At 41.7% G+C, this 16,978-nt stretch overlaps 1 protein-coding gene across 3 annotated transcripts in view; it reads right to left on the reverse strand.

Annotated features, from left to right (window-relative positions):
• Positions 1 to 1,916: 1,916 nt before the first annotated feature.
• The window catches only part of SPATA5 (spermatogenesis associated 5), a 211,938-nt gene continuing 196,876 nt past the window's right edge, over positions 1,917 to 16,978 (reverse strand). For 2 of the 3 annotated variants that reach the window (XM_054065089.1, XM_054065090.1), the window contains exons 16-17: positions 7,098 to 9,963; positions 1,917 to 2,856 (exon numbers count right to left, since the gene is read on the reverse strand). In XM_054065089.1, coding sequence (XP_053921064.1) covers positions 9,787 to 9,963 — 177 coding nt within the window. In that variant the 3' untranslated portion in view covers positions 1,917 to 2,856; positions 7,098 to 9,786. Of the gene's footprint in view, positions 2,857 to 7,097; positions 9,964 to 10,070; positions 10,154 to 16,978 lie in introns of those variants that run through there. The other variant, XM_054065091.1, reaches the window with a different exon arrangement.

Genomic DNA, 16,978 nt, shown 5'->3' on the forward strand with positions numbered 1-16,978 from the left:
GACAGAATTTTTCAATATGTTTTCCTATTATCCCCTTTTTTTTTAAAGCTAAGAATACTGCTTAATAAAGAGCGTAGTTATCTGAAAGGCAGAATTTACACTAGGTAGAAGGGTAGAATTTTCTGGTTTGGTGGAATAATCCCTACTTAAGCGGTGAGGAAGCATTCCAGAATATTAAGGGATTTTTTTGTTTGCTGCTCTACTTAAGCACCCTTAACACCTACAACTTGTGTGCTTTAGGGATCTTTCCTCATCCATGGCCATCTCAATGCAATAGCTCTGCATGAAAGCTGCAGGTTTAGACTGGCAGCCATGCAGCAAGCTGACTAGTGGGATCTCTGCCTGAAAAGAGCTATCTGGCCGTGGTCCACTCACCCACCAAATCCCACTCTACGTTCCTCATAAGCAGCGCTTCCCCTGTACGTAGCCGCAGTGGCACACGCAAGCCACTCTGCTACTTGCATCTTGCACTTCGGCATCAAACCCAACTGACTCTCAGTTAAGAGAGTGATCCAAGCACCACGTGTCATGCCAATAGGTTGTAGGAACACATTTCACATCCTCAGTTTGGGGAAAACTCGCTGATGGAGAAGGGGGGGTAGCTTTAAACGGCATTAAGCAGAGCAGGCTTGATGTAAGCAGCTACCCCTGTGTGAAACTCGAGGCTCTTGCCAGCGGTGTGGAGGAAAGACATGACCTCATTATTCCACAGCCCAGATAATCCGTTCCTGGATAAAGTGAGAGCTGACAAGTGTTTTACCTTGAAGGTTATCAAAGCCCTTTCCACACTCTGCTGATGTGGAAGCATTTACCAAACAGGGATGTGAAAACTCCCCTGCGTTAGTAAAGGAGATAAAAAAATCAGGATGCGGGGGTGAGGAGGTTAAAAGCACACCGCCATGCCACACAGACACAGGGATTGAGAGGAAGAGACCAACAGCATTTCCAGAACCATTTATCCAAACAGGATATATTTGCACAAGTTGGTAAAATATTTTTTCTCAATATTTTGAGTTACTGCACTCAATTCCTTCCATCTACCTCTAGGCACTTTCTGGCTCTCTCTTAACATCAGCTACCCCCTTTAGCACCTCCAGAAAGGTAGTTCAGCTCTTCTCTGGGATAAATCACTGTCCTGACCATTTTCTCATGTCTCTCCAATGAGTGTTAAGGGAACCAAGAGCGCCTCTACTCCCCTAATCTTTTAGTCAGATGAATCCAAGGTTTATTGCCGCGGGTTTTACACAGGCACATGCAGTCAACACCCTAGCCTGAAATTTTGTTGGAAGGACCCGTGATCTGTTTGAGCGGTGGCTCCACACTAGTTCAAGGGGAAAGAATGTCATCTGGTTGCCATTGCCTCCTCTTGCAACACCTGCACTCTTGCTGGAGGCCTGCCACGCAAACAGAGTGGGGCTCTCTTCCCCCTCACCGGTCCAGTCCTTGGCGCAGTAGTTAACAGAGAAAACACACATCTCCTTCTCCTATCAGGACTCTGGAGTTGTTGGATTTAAGTCTGCAGGGAAGAATGACACCATTTAAAAGATTTAACACAGAACATATAAAGCCCTGGAGAAACCGTATGGCTGAGTTTCCTACAGAAAAGATTAATAAAGGAACAGGTAGCAGTTCCAGAAAGAGCAGACACAAGCCCCACGCTTAGGAGTAGGTTTCAGATGAAATGTTTGTCTTCCAGATGTTAACTTGCCATTCAAAACATGCCCAACTACAATTGCCGTTCTGCATGCCTCTTGCACTTACTCCCAAGGAAAAGCTCTTTATTAACTTGCATGCATTAGTTCACCCACAGTATTTTCTTTCATGTCAAAGGGTTGGAATCACCAGGTTGGAAAAGACCTCTTGGATCATCGAGTACAACCATTCCTACCTGCTACTAAACCACGTCCCTAGTCTTTTAAATACCTCCAGGGAAGGTGACTCCCCCCCTCCCTGGGCAGCCTCTGCCAGTGCCCAATGACCCTTGCTGTGAAAAATTTTTTCCTGATATCCAGTCTGAACGATGTGCGATGTCCTCATCACACATGTTGTGAACAGGTCAGGGTGCAGGCCAGTTTGTACACAGCTCCCACTGCAAGCCACTTCCCACATCCCTGAGTCCATTAGTATGTTAGTAATCCCAAAGCACAGAAGCGTGAAGGAGGCACAATCAGTTTTGTCCCAACTTTGTGATCACAGAAAGCAACGCACGTTCTTCATGCCTGCTTTTAACTAATTCTGTCAGGCGCTTTTGCCAAGGTTTTGACAGTGGGTGCCTGCCTTCCAGGCACACGTGTGACTCTTCATCTTCCAAGTGCAATTCCTTCCAAGTTCTCTCCTGGCTAGCACTAGATATTGAGCTACCAGAACCACTGGATATTTGCTTTCCTAGTACTGGTTAATACCATTTCACCCACCCAATCAATTGCTTTCTCTGGGAAGGACAGATACAACCGAAAGCCTTAAGTGTCATCTCTTCCACAGACCTGACACTTGCCTGTCACAATGAGGAGGGATAGTCTTCCTGCCCATGAACTTGTGTCCACCAGTTAACTTCAGCTTATTATAGGGCAAAACACCAGGTTTTACAGGTCAGCTTTGTCTTCGCCCCTCTCCATAAGCCATCAGCACAGTGTTTGATGCCTGGTTCTTAGAGAGACATCATCCACAGAGAGCCTTCCCATGGTAAGAATCTACTGATCCTGAGTTATAGCAGCATTATGTTTGTCACATGCGCAGTTTCTGAAGAACCACACTTTGACATTTAATACGAGTAAAGAAACTAAAAAGAAAGAGCCAGAATATACAAACCAGAAAAAAACAACTTTGAGGACACCAGTTTTGAAAAGGATGACATGCCTAAGTGCCGCGATTAAGAGACGGGACGCAGCTTGATGCAAGCAAATGTCGTCTTTATTGTGCAGCTAACTTATATTTATACCAGTTACGGCTAATTTAGGCTCATACATATTACAAAAAGCGAGCTCAGTATTGGCTAATACAAAAGGGTCTTCTGCCTCACTTAACGACAATTTCCTGCCATTCAACAATAAGTACCCGCGATCAAGCCCGCAATCTTTGTTAAAGTTCTTGTCTCACTCCATCCCAGGGCCTGTGGCGGACAGGCTCCAGCGCGTCTGTCTTTATCAACTGATCTGTGCTGGGGGTTTTCCTGAAGCAACCCCCAGCTGTTGCAACATCTCCCCCTTCCTGTTGCACAACAGGAATCTTTTTCATAGATCGCGCTACCAACCTTTGCAAACATTGTAATAAACATGGCAATAAAAGTAATAACAAGACAAAAACACCTAAAGCATACACGACCATTTTTACAAGGCTTCTCAACCACCCTGAAAGTCCCCATCCTTCAAAGAGTTTATCTAACCAGTCCCAACTATCACTCTGTTGTAATTTGGAGACTCCAGTCTTAAGCTGTTGAATGCTCGCATGAATAGATTCCGAGTGGTCGGAAAGATTCATGCCAACACATACCTTCAAAATCCTCACAACCATGTCCCTGTGCTAAAAGCAAAAATCTCTTGCAACTCTATTTTGTAACGTAACATGCCTAACACTATTAACATCCGCTAACAAGCCAGTCAAAGCCATTGAAGTAGCTTTAGTCTGCTTACTCAACCAACATCCCAAATTTGCCAGCTTTGTCAAGGCTGCTGCAGTTGCTACCCCAGGAGCTAATGCTGAGGCAGCTACAGTTTCTCCAGGTTCCCAGAAAGGTGACTGTACTCTCACAGTCAGCCCCAAATTGATGGATAGATCGTTTATTTTGTTTACTTCGTTTCTTGTTATAAATCATAGTGAGATTGGGAGTTAGTAACGTAAGCTATCCAAGGCTACATAGCCTGCAATTAAATTTTGACAATATTCCTCTGCACACTTTAACTCCATTAATCAGACAAAAATTTTCTACATGCAAAGCAACTGGAAAAGAAAAAGAACGTGATACTTTAGGAAAGATATGACTATACAAAGCTGTTTCGTTTCTATGCACAGGTAAACTAGCATTTACATTCTGACCTTTTTGAGTGATTTTATAGGTACAGTTATACATTACACAAGCATCCATTATTACTGACCTATTTCGCTGGAACCTATCTTGGACCGCTGTCTGTAATGACAAACAAAACATAACCTCTTCCTGTCATTTTTAGCTCAACAGGTCCTTCCCATTCGCCTGAGTCCCAGTCTTTGTATAGTACCTTGATATCTTGCTGGTCCTGGTTATTCAGTCCTGACTCTAGCGATCAGTGAAGGATTACAATAGGAAGACTAGTTCTATTTCCAGTTAAATGTAAAAAGTTCAAAAGTTCAACACATAAGTCGCCTTTGCAATTCTTTCACTAGGAGGTAACATTTCTCCCTTTTTTTTTTTTTTCTTTTCAGTTTGAGGAGCTTTACTTTTAAAAGGTACTAATTGTGCTGTTAGACCAAATGCCTGACCATCAAGTCGTCTATGAGCTTTTCTCTGAGTAATGGCTTTTCCAATTTTGTTCAAAGTTTGTTGTGCATCACTCTTAAAAGTAAGAGGTGCTGTTAAAGCCATGTCCTCCCTTAAGAAGATCAAATAATGGACTTAGTTCTGCATTAGTTATACCCAAAGAAGGTTTAACTCGATTGATTGTTCCTTGGAGCTTTTGTAAATTGTTTTAACTACTATTTGTAATTTGCCTTGCAGGGGTTCAATTGTGGCATTCAAAACTTTCCACCCAAAACACTTCCAGGTTTGAATTCCCCCAGGTGCGACCTGAAGGCCTATTTTCTCTACCACAATCTTAGAAATGGTATTAATTGAGTAACACAACTGCTTTGGGTGATGTACACAGGTGGGAAAGGAATATATACCATAACTTGTATTTGTCCAGTAAAAGCAGAATTAATAACACCAGGCTACACAAAAAGACCCTGCAAAGCGACACTCGAATGACCCACTAACCAAGCACTCAAACCCGTTACCAATAAGACCAAAAGCTTACAGCGAAACCTTCAATCCCTTATTATTGAAGAGGCTGTGGAGAAGATCCAAGCAGGAGCATTTACTGTTGTCACACGTCTCCGCTGCATGCTGGGTTGCTGGTTTCCTTGGTTCTTTAATGTTAACAGTTTACCCCCTGGCTTCTTTTATCTGTTTTTACCTGTATGGGAATTCTCAAGGGTGCAAATGTATTAACTTTTCTATTCCTTTGCAGTTTTTACTCTCAGAGGATACTCCTTTTGGACTCTTAAATCATGTCTTCATTAGTATCTGGCTAAAATTCCCTTTACAGTTGTCTGCACTAGGACCCAGCAGTTGCTGATCTGATAAGTGACACTGGAATGCAGAGTGTTCTTCATAAATTGTTACTCCCCTAGAGAGAGATAAGGACTCCCAAGCTGAAACAAAACAAAAAAACCTTGACTTTCAAACAAAATCAGGAGTATGGGGGGGGAGACTCACACACAGCTATGTATTTTAAAATCTTGTCCTCTGCAGCCTTTCACTTCAAAGGTCCCAGGTAAATCTACCTGTTTGCCGGCTTAGTGGACGTTTGAGATTGAAAGGTCTCAGAGTTGCATTTTTAAGATTAATCAAAACAGAGTGTCAATATAACCAAAACCCAAATTGCAAGTCTTACAAACATTTAAAGCGCTTTAAACACACACACGCATACACACACAGCGAACCACTCTTTTGAGAGCTGGATTAATATACCTATACAATATTGTTTACGACCAGTCAATAAGAAGAGCACGATGGTATGAATATTTAAACTATACACGGTACCGAACACATACAACACTTAAAATATGCACATATATTATAAAATAAGGTTTGTATCAATTGTTTAACAGGTAGTAGTCTTTGGTTGGTAGAGCATTTTCGTGGCAGAGGACTATCCTATGACGGCTGTGAATTATTCATGTATACGATGGAGCCGGTGGCTTTTTCGAGCGCTGAGGCGGTGGGCAGCTTGGTGACGAAACAGTCAATACTTTCTTTTTACAGCCTTTCAAATTTCTTTTATCGCTTCATAACTAACTGATTTCCAGCGGAGATCTGGTGTTTCCTCAGCCACGCCATCTTCTACCTCCTCTGATTCCTCGCTATTATTTTGTGCAGCCCTGTTCCGTCTTTATCTCTCCAAAGGCTTATGATGTCGGGCGGCAGATTCCTTTTGGACGATCCAGGCCTTCGGAAAGGTCCTGGATCAAAGGGATCCTCCTCAGGAGGACAGCCAGCGGCGCACAGTTCTGGTACCACGGAGGGTCCATCCTTTACTAGTGATAACGGAGGGATAATTGGAAAGTCCTCCTCCCCTTTCACCTTGTCTCGGGGGCTCTTTTCTTGTACTTTTAAAGTCTCAAAAATACTCCTCCACCACGGGAGCATACGCTGTGCTTCAGCATTCCCTGTGGTTGCTGCATCCCACAGTTTTAACCCTACTTCATCCCAGAGTTCCCGCGTAAATATAGTAGATGCGGTTACGGTGGGTATCTTTTCCTGTACCCATTTAAGTATTACTTTAAGATCATGCCCAGAAATATTTTTACCTTGTTTCTTAAGAAGGGCTTTCATGAGTTCATATACGTCTCTTTCGGGGGAAGACATCTGATTCCCCATCTTTCCCACGGCTCACCTCAATTCTCCAGAGGGATTGTTCCTGGCCAGGATCCTGCTTCCTTTCAGCAGCTCATTCAAAGTTCCGAGGGACTCGCGGCCTGCCACACAGATAGGTGGTTATCAGCCTTCCTCACACGGGGCACCAATTTGCCGCGATTAAGAGACGGGACGCAGCTTGATGCAAGCAAATGTCGTCTTTATTGTGCAGCTAACTTATATTTATACCAGTTACGGCTAATTTAGGCTCATACATATTACAAAAAGCGAGCTCAGTATTGGCTAATACAAAAGGGTCTTCTGCCTCACTTAACGACAATTTCCTGCCATTCAACAATAAGTACCCGCGATCAAGCCCGCAATCTTTGTTAAAGTTCTTGTCTCACTCCATCCCAGGGCCTGTGGCGGACAGGCTCCAGCGCGTCTGTCTTTATCAACTGATCTGTGCTGGGGGTTTTCCTGAAGCAACCCCCAGCTGTTGCAACACCTAAGTTAGAAGATTTTGAGTAAACATCTTTAAAAATTACCTTTATTCTGTCCCCAGTGTTTGCCCTCACACTTAAACTCAGTAAACCTTATGTCCTCTTCTCATTTAAAGGCTGTAGGAAAATTATCCACAACAAACTTCATTCTTTTTCCAGGATTATGAATTGTACACTGTACTTGCAGTGAAAAAAACCTGATTTATGCATCAGGGAAAACACAGGACAGAACTTTTCTGTCAAGTTAAGTGAAGGCATTTTCGCATTTTGATCGTAAATATCCTCCTGGTCAATTTTGGCAAACCTTTCAAAAGATATTTTAATGCCATTTTGCAAGACGCTGTTGTTGGAGGAAAAAGTTAGACTTTGTATTTCAACAAAATGTGCCTGAAATATTGAGAAGCTGATTTAATGTTAACGATTCTGCAACTCAGGCAGTATTGGGGCCAAAAACTTGCTCCAAAAGATAACGGGAGGCAGGAATAAGACTGTATTCCTACAGAACATAAAGAAATGAGTCCAGGAACCACTTCAGCAGTTAAAGAGAGGATGAGAGAGATGTTCTCAGATGTGTTCTTTTCTGTCCACAGAGGCTCTATCATTTTATTAAAATTAAATCTCACAGAAACATCCAAGCAACAAAAAAATGTGATCAACCCAGCAGAAGAGAGAACGCTTCTATCTTTGATTAACTCTGAAGTGTAGAGGTGTTCAGGCTCCTATGGCCTCGCACTGGAAGCAATCTGATTCAGTGCCAAGGCACAATGTGTTCAGTAAAACACGCTGTGAAAAGTTCAGCTCTGAATTAAAAAGCACTCATTTAAATGACAGGCAAGAGGAAGATACTTTTGAAGTGGTCTGTCCTACAGTGCCCTCATCAGTAAGTTCCAATGAGAGGCTGAGGTTTGCAAAAGCACTCACCAGACTGGCTCATAAAAGGACAACATGCTTTGACCAAAACTGAATATTTGATTATTTTCCATAGTTCTGATAAGAAGGTTTCAAGTTGCTAGTCCACAATAACAGCGATTTGCCATTAGGAACCAGAAGACGAATCATCACACCTTTCTTTTAATCTGAATTCATCTGTGGTTTGGGATGCAGTAAGATTTCAAGTGGCATCAGATTAACCAAGTTTTCCAAACAGAATATTTGGGAACAACATAAACACTCCAGGGACTTCATAAATTTGTCAGAACTTATTTTTTTAAAGAGCATTTTTTTTTAAAAAAAAAAAATCAAGTTCCACAAATCCAGTGATAGAGAGTTTCCTACATTTAATATCACTTCAGGCATGTAGGTATGTATCAAAAGATTTAGTACCACGTGGATGACATGGACCAACGTTCTCTTCTAATGTCCTAAAATTTAGTGTGCAAATATCCCTTTGACGGAAACAGAAGTCCATGTGCAGAAACGGTAGCCAGCTCCCACCTGCTTCTCTCTTAGTTTCTCAGTTCAGACACAACGCCTTAGTGCATATTCCCAAGAGATCTGAGCACTTCCCAAGGAATGGCGATCTAGTGTTGCCACTCATCTGAAGCACCACATAGTGTTATTTTTAGGACCCAAAACTACAGACAGACTTTGTTATTGGCAGTAAAAACTATGGTTTCTCTTTCTTCCCTTCAGGATCACATGCTGGGGGAAAGTGCCAGGAGATTATAGTACGGTATTTAATTTTTGGAAACATCAAAAATGTAATGCTTATGATAAATGGTTCACATCCTGAGATTCAAGTTGGAGTATAAAGAGTTTAGAAAAGAAGGATAAAGTAGTTTCGAATGCAGTCTTGATGAAAATGAGTTTGCTTAACTTTCACACTGAGTGCAAGAGCAGAACCCGTAAGGACCTGTCTTCCTTTCAACAGACAATATAACAAAGAAATAAGCTGGAAAGATTTTATATCCCTGAACTATTTTGAGGTCATTTATAACAATTTTTGCAAAGATTTTCTTATCAATTAATTAGGATTCATTAGGATTTTAAGCGGCCAGCTTTAAATTCCTATTTATTTTGACAGAAACAAACAAACCACAGCAAAAATGTTTTGCTGACACCTGGCAGGGGTTCCAGGTTAGCCAACGGATGTACAATTTCGGAGGTGCTTTCTTCCTAGTATGTGTAAAAAGGACTTGTTTAAGACTGAAGATAAATGTTTCACTGTAATTAATCAGGATACCTTAGCTTTATCGTGGAAAGCTCTATGCTTGGCAAGCCTGTTCGGCAGCTTTTCAGGAGATCATAAATCAAAAGATTCAGAATAATTTTCAGCATTTTTTGTAGCGAGGCCACTCTCCAGGTCTGCATCTCACTGGGATGGTCCCCAGGATTAAACTGTGGTGACGCAGAAACAAACGAAGAGAGCAATGACACTTTTTGCTACTCTGTTTAGGGCAACGAGTCCACCAACAATTCAGAACTTGATAACTGTTTTTCGATGCACTCAGATAAATCAGCAACCTTACTACCTATAAAATGCATATTATACCACTGAAATTGTAACGTATAAAGTCTTACATGATATTTATTACACTTCAAACTTCCACGTGGGCATTTATTACAACAATCCTGCACTTCAGTTAACTTCAGACACTCCACCTCCTTACAATACAAAATTCTTTAGCTTTTGACAGCTTTACAAAGGGAATTCGCTGTTCACAACGTGAATGGGGATATGTATTAATTCGCCTTTCAAAGCGTGTGCAGTCCACTTCGCTGCTGATAATCTGCATAAAACTGGATTAACGAATCAGGAATCCTTGGGGTCACGACAGTCAGTGCAGATCGAAAGTGCCGTCCCATGATAACTTTGGCATCTATGTCTTCCTGAAGAGCTAGCAGGGCTGCTTCCCGACAGACTGCTGTTATCTACAAGGGAACAATAAAAAAAACCCAACACAGCATTATTATAAATATATTACTTGAAAGAAAGGAAATATAAGAATATCAACATGTGCCAAACACCAGATACTCACCAGGACAGAGTCTTTCAAATTCTTTTATTTTTCTTAATAAATGAGGTAGTTTGTGATTAGGACAGCCAAGAAGCAGGATATAGCTTGAAATTCAAACCATAGTAACATTACATTTCATATTACAATACCTTGCAAATTAACTCAATAATCATATTGCCTTGTGTTAAACTCTCTACAACACCTGATAAATTAAAACCCCAGCCACCAGCGATACATTTTTTGTCCCTAAAGCACAAGAACAGATATTCCCAGGCTCCGCGGGCACTTTTCTTTCTCAGCTTTATGCTGGGAAAGAACTAAAAACAATTAATCCAGAAAGGAAAGCTAGAAGGAGAGGGGTGCGTGGAAGGCAAGGAGGGTTAAGGTCTCATACCCTGCAATGTGTTTTTAAGCTCTCTGGACTTCAGACAGCGGAAACAGACTGATGCCAGTGTCACTCTAAAGACACATTACCGTGGTGAAAAGAGTTTGTGGAATGAAAAGAGATATTGTGATTTCCAGTGCAACAGGGAAAACAGTGATTGATATTGACTGCTCCCTTATATCTGTAAATGAAAGAGCCAGCTGAAACACATTTGTCCAGCTATTCAGCATATTTTCTCTGTTTGTTCACTTACTGAAAAGAGTTCCCCCGCTTATGCTGTGCTAATGGTTGCCAAAGCCGTTTAGTAGCTTTTTAGAGGATTTAGCAGCATGTTTAGGAAGCTTTCACAAGAAAACATGCATGGATTTAGATGGCTTTGTCAAGTTACAACAATATTACTATTAGTTCTGTGCTGCTCTAATGAGCAGTGAAGCTAAACACTGCTGTTATGCATTTTAATGCTTTTCAGGACTTCAGAGACAGTGAAATGTGGAAGAATAGCTGAGATTTAGTGCACCAGCTTCTCGCGGTGATAAGTAATACATCATCTAGAAAGTTAACGGTGGGATCCTGGTCTTTCTGGTCGCGTTTTGCTTTAAGTAGATAGTATGACTATTTCTTTAGCTCTAAAACAAATATAAAGCTACTTCAAGAAAAAAACACACACCAGATCAAACTTACCCCCATCCCTGCCTAACACCAAACCTAGAAATGTTTCAAAAGGGAGAAGACTATTGATGGAAAAAGAGATCCCAAGCATCCTGGACTCTAAACCTGTTGATTTGAGGGAAGGATCCATTTCCCCTTGATAAATACTGCACTAAGGGCAAATTTTCCACAAAATTAAGAGGAAGAGACCTTCTGAGGGTTTTCAAGGGCAATGAAGTAAACCCAAAACACAACACAGCAGGTTTGGGGCATCCTGTTCTGCTCACAGAGACCATCGCTGCTCTGCAGCATGAAAATTGTGAAGCACGGTATCACTACAGCAGAAGACATTGACTTGTTACAAGCCGATGTATTTTACTGAAGGAGAAGATGAACGTAAGACCATCAAGGTAGCAGATCCAAAAAAGAGGGAACACCACTGCCAGTCTTATTTCATCCCGTTTCATTGTTACATCGATAGACTTAAGAGGAATGTGCCTATAAGCCGATGCTTCTGATCATGTGTTTACTTTTTCTCTATGCTCTGCCAAGTGTATTGTAACAGCGATGAAAATTAACATCTAACGGATTTCTTTTGTTTTCATTTATTCTTAAAGACTGGGCAATAGTCCTGCGATAAGCAAATATTACTAGACACAAGGAAGCACCAGAAAAGTGATATATTTTGCTAGCTTCCCTAGAACATTTAAGCTGCTTTTAGGGAAAAAGAATTTTAAGGCATGAATTATCATCCTCTTTTGCTGTCTGCACTCAGGATTTTTTGTGACTAAATCTTTTATATATTATTGAGTAATTAACACCAGGCATTATGGCAGGATGTTTAAAAATTAGGCCTGGTTGCAGAAGTCACATGGTGGTGTTTCCATTCCTTGGCTAACCCAGAGTATCAGGTTTCTGAGGTAAGAGATTGGACAAGGCAAGTCTGGTTATTTTCCTTCGTTCAAGTATGCAAACTTAAAAAAAAAAAAAAAGCCCTCACAAGCATTCTCACTAACTAGTAAAACTAAATCACTCATGGAAAGCAAACACAAGTAGTAATATAGTCACGGAGGCTGCATCTAGATTATCATTTCTAAAACCTTGCAACAGACCTATCCTCTACAAATTTATATAATTACTTTCTTAAATCACTTCTTTTGGACTCCACAACCCCATCCTTTAATGAGTGCCATAGTCCAATCATGCATTGTATAACAAAGCACTTTTGCTGTCTTAAACCCAGTAATTTCAGCAAGTGCCTCCTATTTCATGCGTTACAAGACTCATCTGTTGTTTCCCATTTACTTTCCCTGTATCACTGATGATTTTACAGAGTTTTATCTCATCCTCTCTCAGCTGAGTCTTTGCAAGATGAAGCATCCTCTGTGATTCCGTCCCTGCTCCTGCAAAACTCGTCCATCTCTCAGCCCATCTGCCATGTCATCTTCACGAGTTCTGCTCTGTCCTCTTGCTGTTGAGTGGCTGAAGCCATGCAGAGCACAGAGGGATCTACACCACCGCACAGCCGTGTGCCCGGGTTGCTTGTGGTTCCTTTCCTACTATTGCATTTGCCATCATATCAGCACCGAGATTATTTTTTTCAGATAATTACCCACACTGCTTACAGTATCGTTTCCCGAGTGACAATATCTTATTTAGGTCATATACTTCCGAAATTTGAAGTCTGGGTGATTTTCTTTTCTCTTCGTTGCATTTATCAGCATGAATAGCCTCTGTCTGCCTCTACAAATGAATGCTGTGAACCAACATCACCTATCTGCTACTTTTAGGACAATTCTCAATTATTTTCAAATACAAATCCAAGGGATCTCCATTGTTACCTTTTTGAGTATAAAACAAAACAAAACAAAAGAGTGCAGTCTTTTGGATCTCTGTGTCTTGTGAGGAATTAGGAATAACGTCCTAGTCCTGTCCTGAAGGCAAAATTGTAGCTCAATGTATTGAAGGACAAAATAGGTATTCTTGACTGCATGTGAATGTAGAGTAGCTTTCAGCATTGGAAGCAGTAATGAAGACATTAAGAGATTGTCAAAATGAACAGTGATTAAACAGCAGCAGGTAATTAAGCAATAAGTACTGAGGTGTGGGGTGTTATTGCAGAGATGAATTGCCAGCCAGGTGTGGTTGAATACTATTGAGTCTATGAGTATATACCTTAGTTTGAGTAGTAATATAATTATAAATGAAAGTTTAACAAACACTATTTGCATTTTGGATGGAATGAGAGCAAATTCCTGACCTATGCATTAGTCTTTGAATTCATGTATTAAAACCAGATTATATTCATTTTTTTAAAGGACTGATTTATCATCTCAATGAGTGTATTAAGATCAGAAAACAAATTTAGAATCCTACTCTGAAGTCTAGACAGTGACCGTATGGAGTTAGTTCTTTCCACCTAGGATAAAATTTGCTATCTGAACCACACACATGCGCACTGATCATTAATAAACAAAGCACCACACGCAAACACACAGCTGTGGTGCAAACAATGATGAGTCCCCCCAAAAAAATGGATTTACACCTAGTCGCTCCCTCCCCGTTTCACTCCCAGCAACAATAAAATGCCCAGTACCAGTTACTATTCCCTGAATAAACAGCTTTCAGCATAACCCATCTTTTACCCAAAAGCAATGGTTACAACTGGCTGATTCAGTTTGGTTGATTCTCCCCCACTCTGGCATTAAGCACCAACTCTTTCCAGCAGACTGAAAGTCCTTTTCAGCTTCTTTGTATTTAAAGTATACTCTAAATAGCTTTAAAGAATCTTGGTTTAAAAAAGAAATGAGCTTCTGTGTTAAAGCCTTAGGTATTTTCAAGAAAGTGGTTTTGTTAGTGCAGGCTCTGCTGGGAACACCTGTGAATGTCGGGTTTAATTGGGCTGCAGCTGGTGCCGATTGTGTGCGCAGTAACTGGCAGCCACTAGCTGGCTGTACATTGTGTTTCATTTTCCCTTTTTCCTTCCTTTTTAACTTGTTCCTCCACCCCGCCAGTTAAAGTTGTAAGGGATTGTGTGTAAGAGGGATTAGGAGCCTGGAAACAGAATAGTACCCTGGGGTTTGTGAATAGCGCCAATGGTGGCGCTTCCTGGATGAGGACTACCTGCGAGCCTGTGCGCCCGTGCGGTGCGCGCCTGCCAGGCGGCGTCAAAGAAGACTGTGTATAGGTTTGGGGAGTTTGCTTTTCCCCCTCTGTTAAGGTTCATACGTGGCATTTTAAAGAGACATGAATAACTGCCAGGTCAGGACATCTGTGTCTCACCAGGGTAAATTCCTACCCACGTCAGGCAGCTCCTCTTAACCCGGCATCAGAAGGTGCTCTACGGAGAGCAAAGGCCTTATTCCAACAAAACTGGGGAAGTTGAGAAGCTCTCAGAACCCAGGCTGGGCCACCACCTGATTCAGAAGAGGTGGGCATGGAGGCCTTTGCAAGGCAAGAAAAGAAAACAAATGAGAAGACACACCATAGGTAGAGGCTAAAAGGGAAAGGTTGCTGACTGTGTGCTAAAATGGACATAAATATCTCAATTCAGTGTATCTCCCGCAGCGCACAACTTCCTGCAAGGGCTTTGTAGAAGTGCAGTGCTGGGTAGAGATGGTAAATACCTCAGAGAGGTAAATATCTCTCGGTTTTTGCCACCTCCAGGGGGTCACTCCTGCTCAAAGTGTGGGACACATTGCAGCCCCTCTTCCCCTTCTCCTTTGTGCAGACACCACCCACTGCTGGCTGAAGGCTCCCAGCCCCTCTTGTGCTGGCTCCCGCGCTAAGCTGGCCCTTTCATTAACCGATTCAATGCACCAGACCAACAGTAAACTAATCCAGAAAAAAAAAAAAAAATGAAGCTTGCTGCTGGGGTATTGAGATAGGCTGAGAAGCACCAGTCAGCATGGAAGGGGTGGGAAGCACAGCAAGCGCTTCTTCCTCCAGCAGCAGGGCACTGAAGGACCCCCTTATGACATCTCCTGCTTACTTCCCCTGTTTTAGCATCCTTGCACTGCTCCCGATGCACGTGGCCGGCTGGCTGAACTAGGTCAGGTACCGCAGCATGATGCTGGCTGGGCTAGGGAGATGTATCCTCGATAATGCTTTTGTACAACAAACTACTTTTAAAGATAAAAAGACTCTTTTAAGATAGCACAAACACTAAAGAATTGCCCTATGATGTGTATCTCATCCTTCCTCTCAGTTCTATGATCTCTAGATTTAAATAGGATGCATAAGACATTTGGGCATTTTACATATTGAAAATAACCTATTCTAACCAGAAGATGATAAAGTATATTGGCTTAATGCTTTTCATTCCTCAGGTTCGTGTACTGTACTGACAACCAGAGGTTTGGAGTTAATTTACTTAATATAGGATGGCCATTCTATAAAACTTTCCTATCTAAAGTGTGCAAGGCATTCACAGGACACACTCAGTGAGACAGAGGCTTCGCTAATCTGTAAGCAACTATGTTTTAAAATGTTAGTAGGTTTCCTCAAGTTAAAGCCTCTACGTCTATATGGTTCTACATTCACAAAGGCTGCCTTGAAACAGATGAGTTCCTGTTCACATTGCAGCCGTCCTCTGCAACAACATGCTATAATTAAATATCATTTTTAATAAAAAGATAGACTTCTTTCTGCATTGTTTATTAAAAAGACAGTCAGTATGAGCAAGCATTGGGTAGACTACTTTAAAACAGGTCTGTCCTGATGAAGCAGCATCTCTGCAATTCTTAAATAAAAAGGATAGGTATTGTGTGTATCTCATGTCTCTGGTCCAACAGGCTGAGCAAATAATCTCTGCTATTCTTGATTTATTTACGAGAAATTGTTAAGGAAATGTAATTGAACAAAATCAGCTTCTTTCCTAATGTCTGTAAGTGACCTTAGCTTAGAACAGACTGGCCCAAATCTTCACGATTTAACCTACAGTTTGCTTATTTGTGTGATTTGGCAGATTGATGTGCAAGTGTCCATGCATGTGGGTGTCCACAGCTTACCCGAGGTGTTGCACAGGGACTTGAAGTGGTCGTGCCCCCTGAATACATCTGGTCTGATTGGGATGATGGTTCCCACTCAGCTCTTTTCATGGTGGCCACAGCTCCCTTGGGGGTGGCAGCAGAGACCAAGTCCCTGTGTCTTCTCCTCCCAGTCTCAAACAGGCTTCCAATTCACCCCATCCACCGGCTGTGGTCACCTGGCACCACAGAGCCTGGCATGTTGGCCAGGGGCTGAGCCAGACAACTCATCAGTTGCTCTTGTGGGACAATGGCATCGTGGCCATGATTAATGAGACAGCAGTGACCACAAAATGCTGTGTTTAATGGCTCTTACAGTACCAAAACCTGAGCATAAGTTGTGCTTGGGCAGCAGACAGCATCACATGTATCAGTAGCTCATATTATGCCATAAAACTTAAACACATCCAGAGAAGAGAAGGCAAAGATGAAGCATGTAGCCAAAATTAAGCATATGTATCGTAACTATAGCACATGATGACAGCTAAAGAGAATAAACCAGAGCCTTCAGTGGTACATGCTAAGTGTCATCACACATACCTCTGCTCATCCCGACGTGTTCTAACAGAACAAAACTTTGACTCCATCTGCAAAAGCTTTCTTTTTTCTTCTTTCCCCTCTCTTAAAAAATATTACTAGATGTGGTATCCTTCCAAGCAATATATAAAACATGTAAATTCCAATTTAACTTTTGTAACTACAAGCCCAAAATGCAGCTATTTTCCAGACTCTGTCAATATGGCTCCCATCACTTTGGCAGAGACATGGCATAGCTACACCTTTCACAAAGGAATTCCGTAACAAAACGAGTTTTTACATGCTGAGACTAAATATTTTTAAATAGCACTCTCTGCCAACTTCAAGTTTCA

This window comes from Cuculus canorus, chromosome 4 (genome assembly GCF_017976375.1).
Source record: "Cuculus canorus isolate bCucCan1 chromosome 4, bCucCan1.pri, whole genome shotgun sequence".
In the NCBI taxonomy this organism is placed as follows: domain Eukaryota; kingdom Metazoa; phylum Chordata; class Aves; order Cuculiformes; family Cuculidae; genus Cuculus; species Cuculus canorus.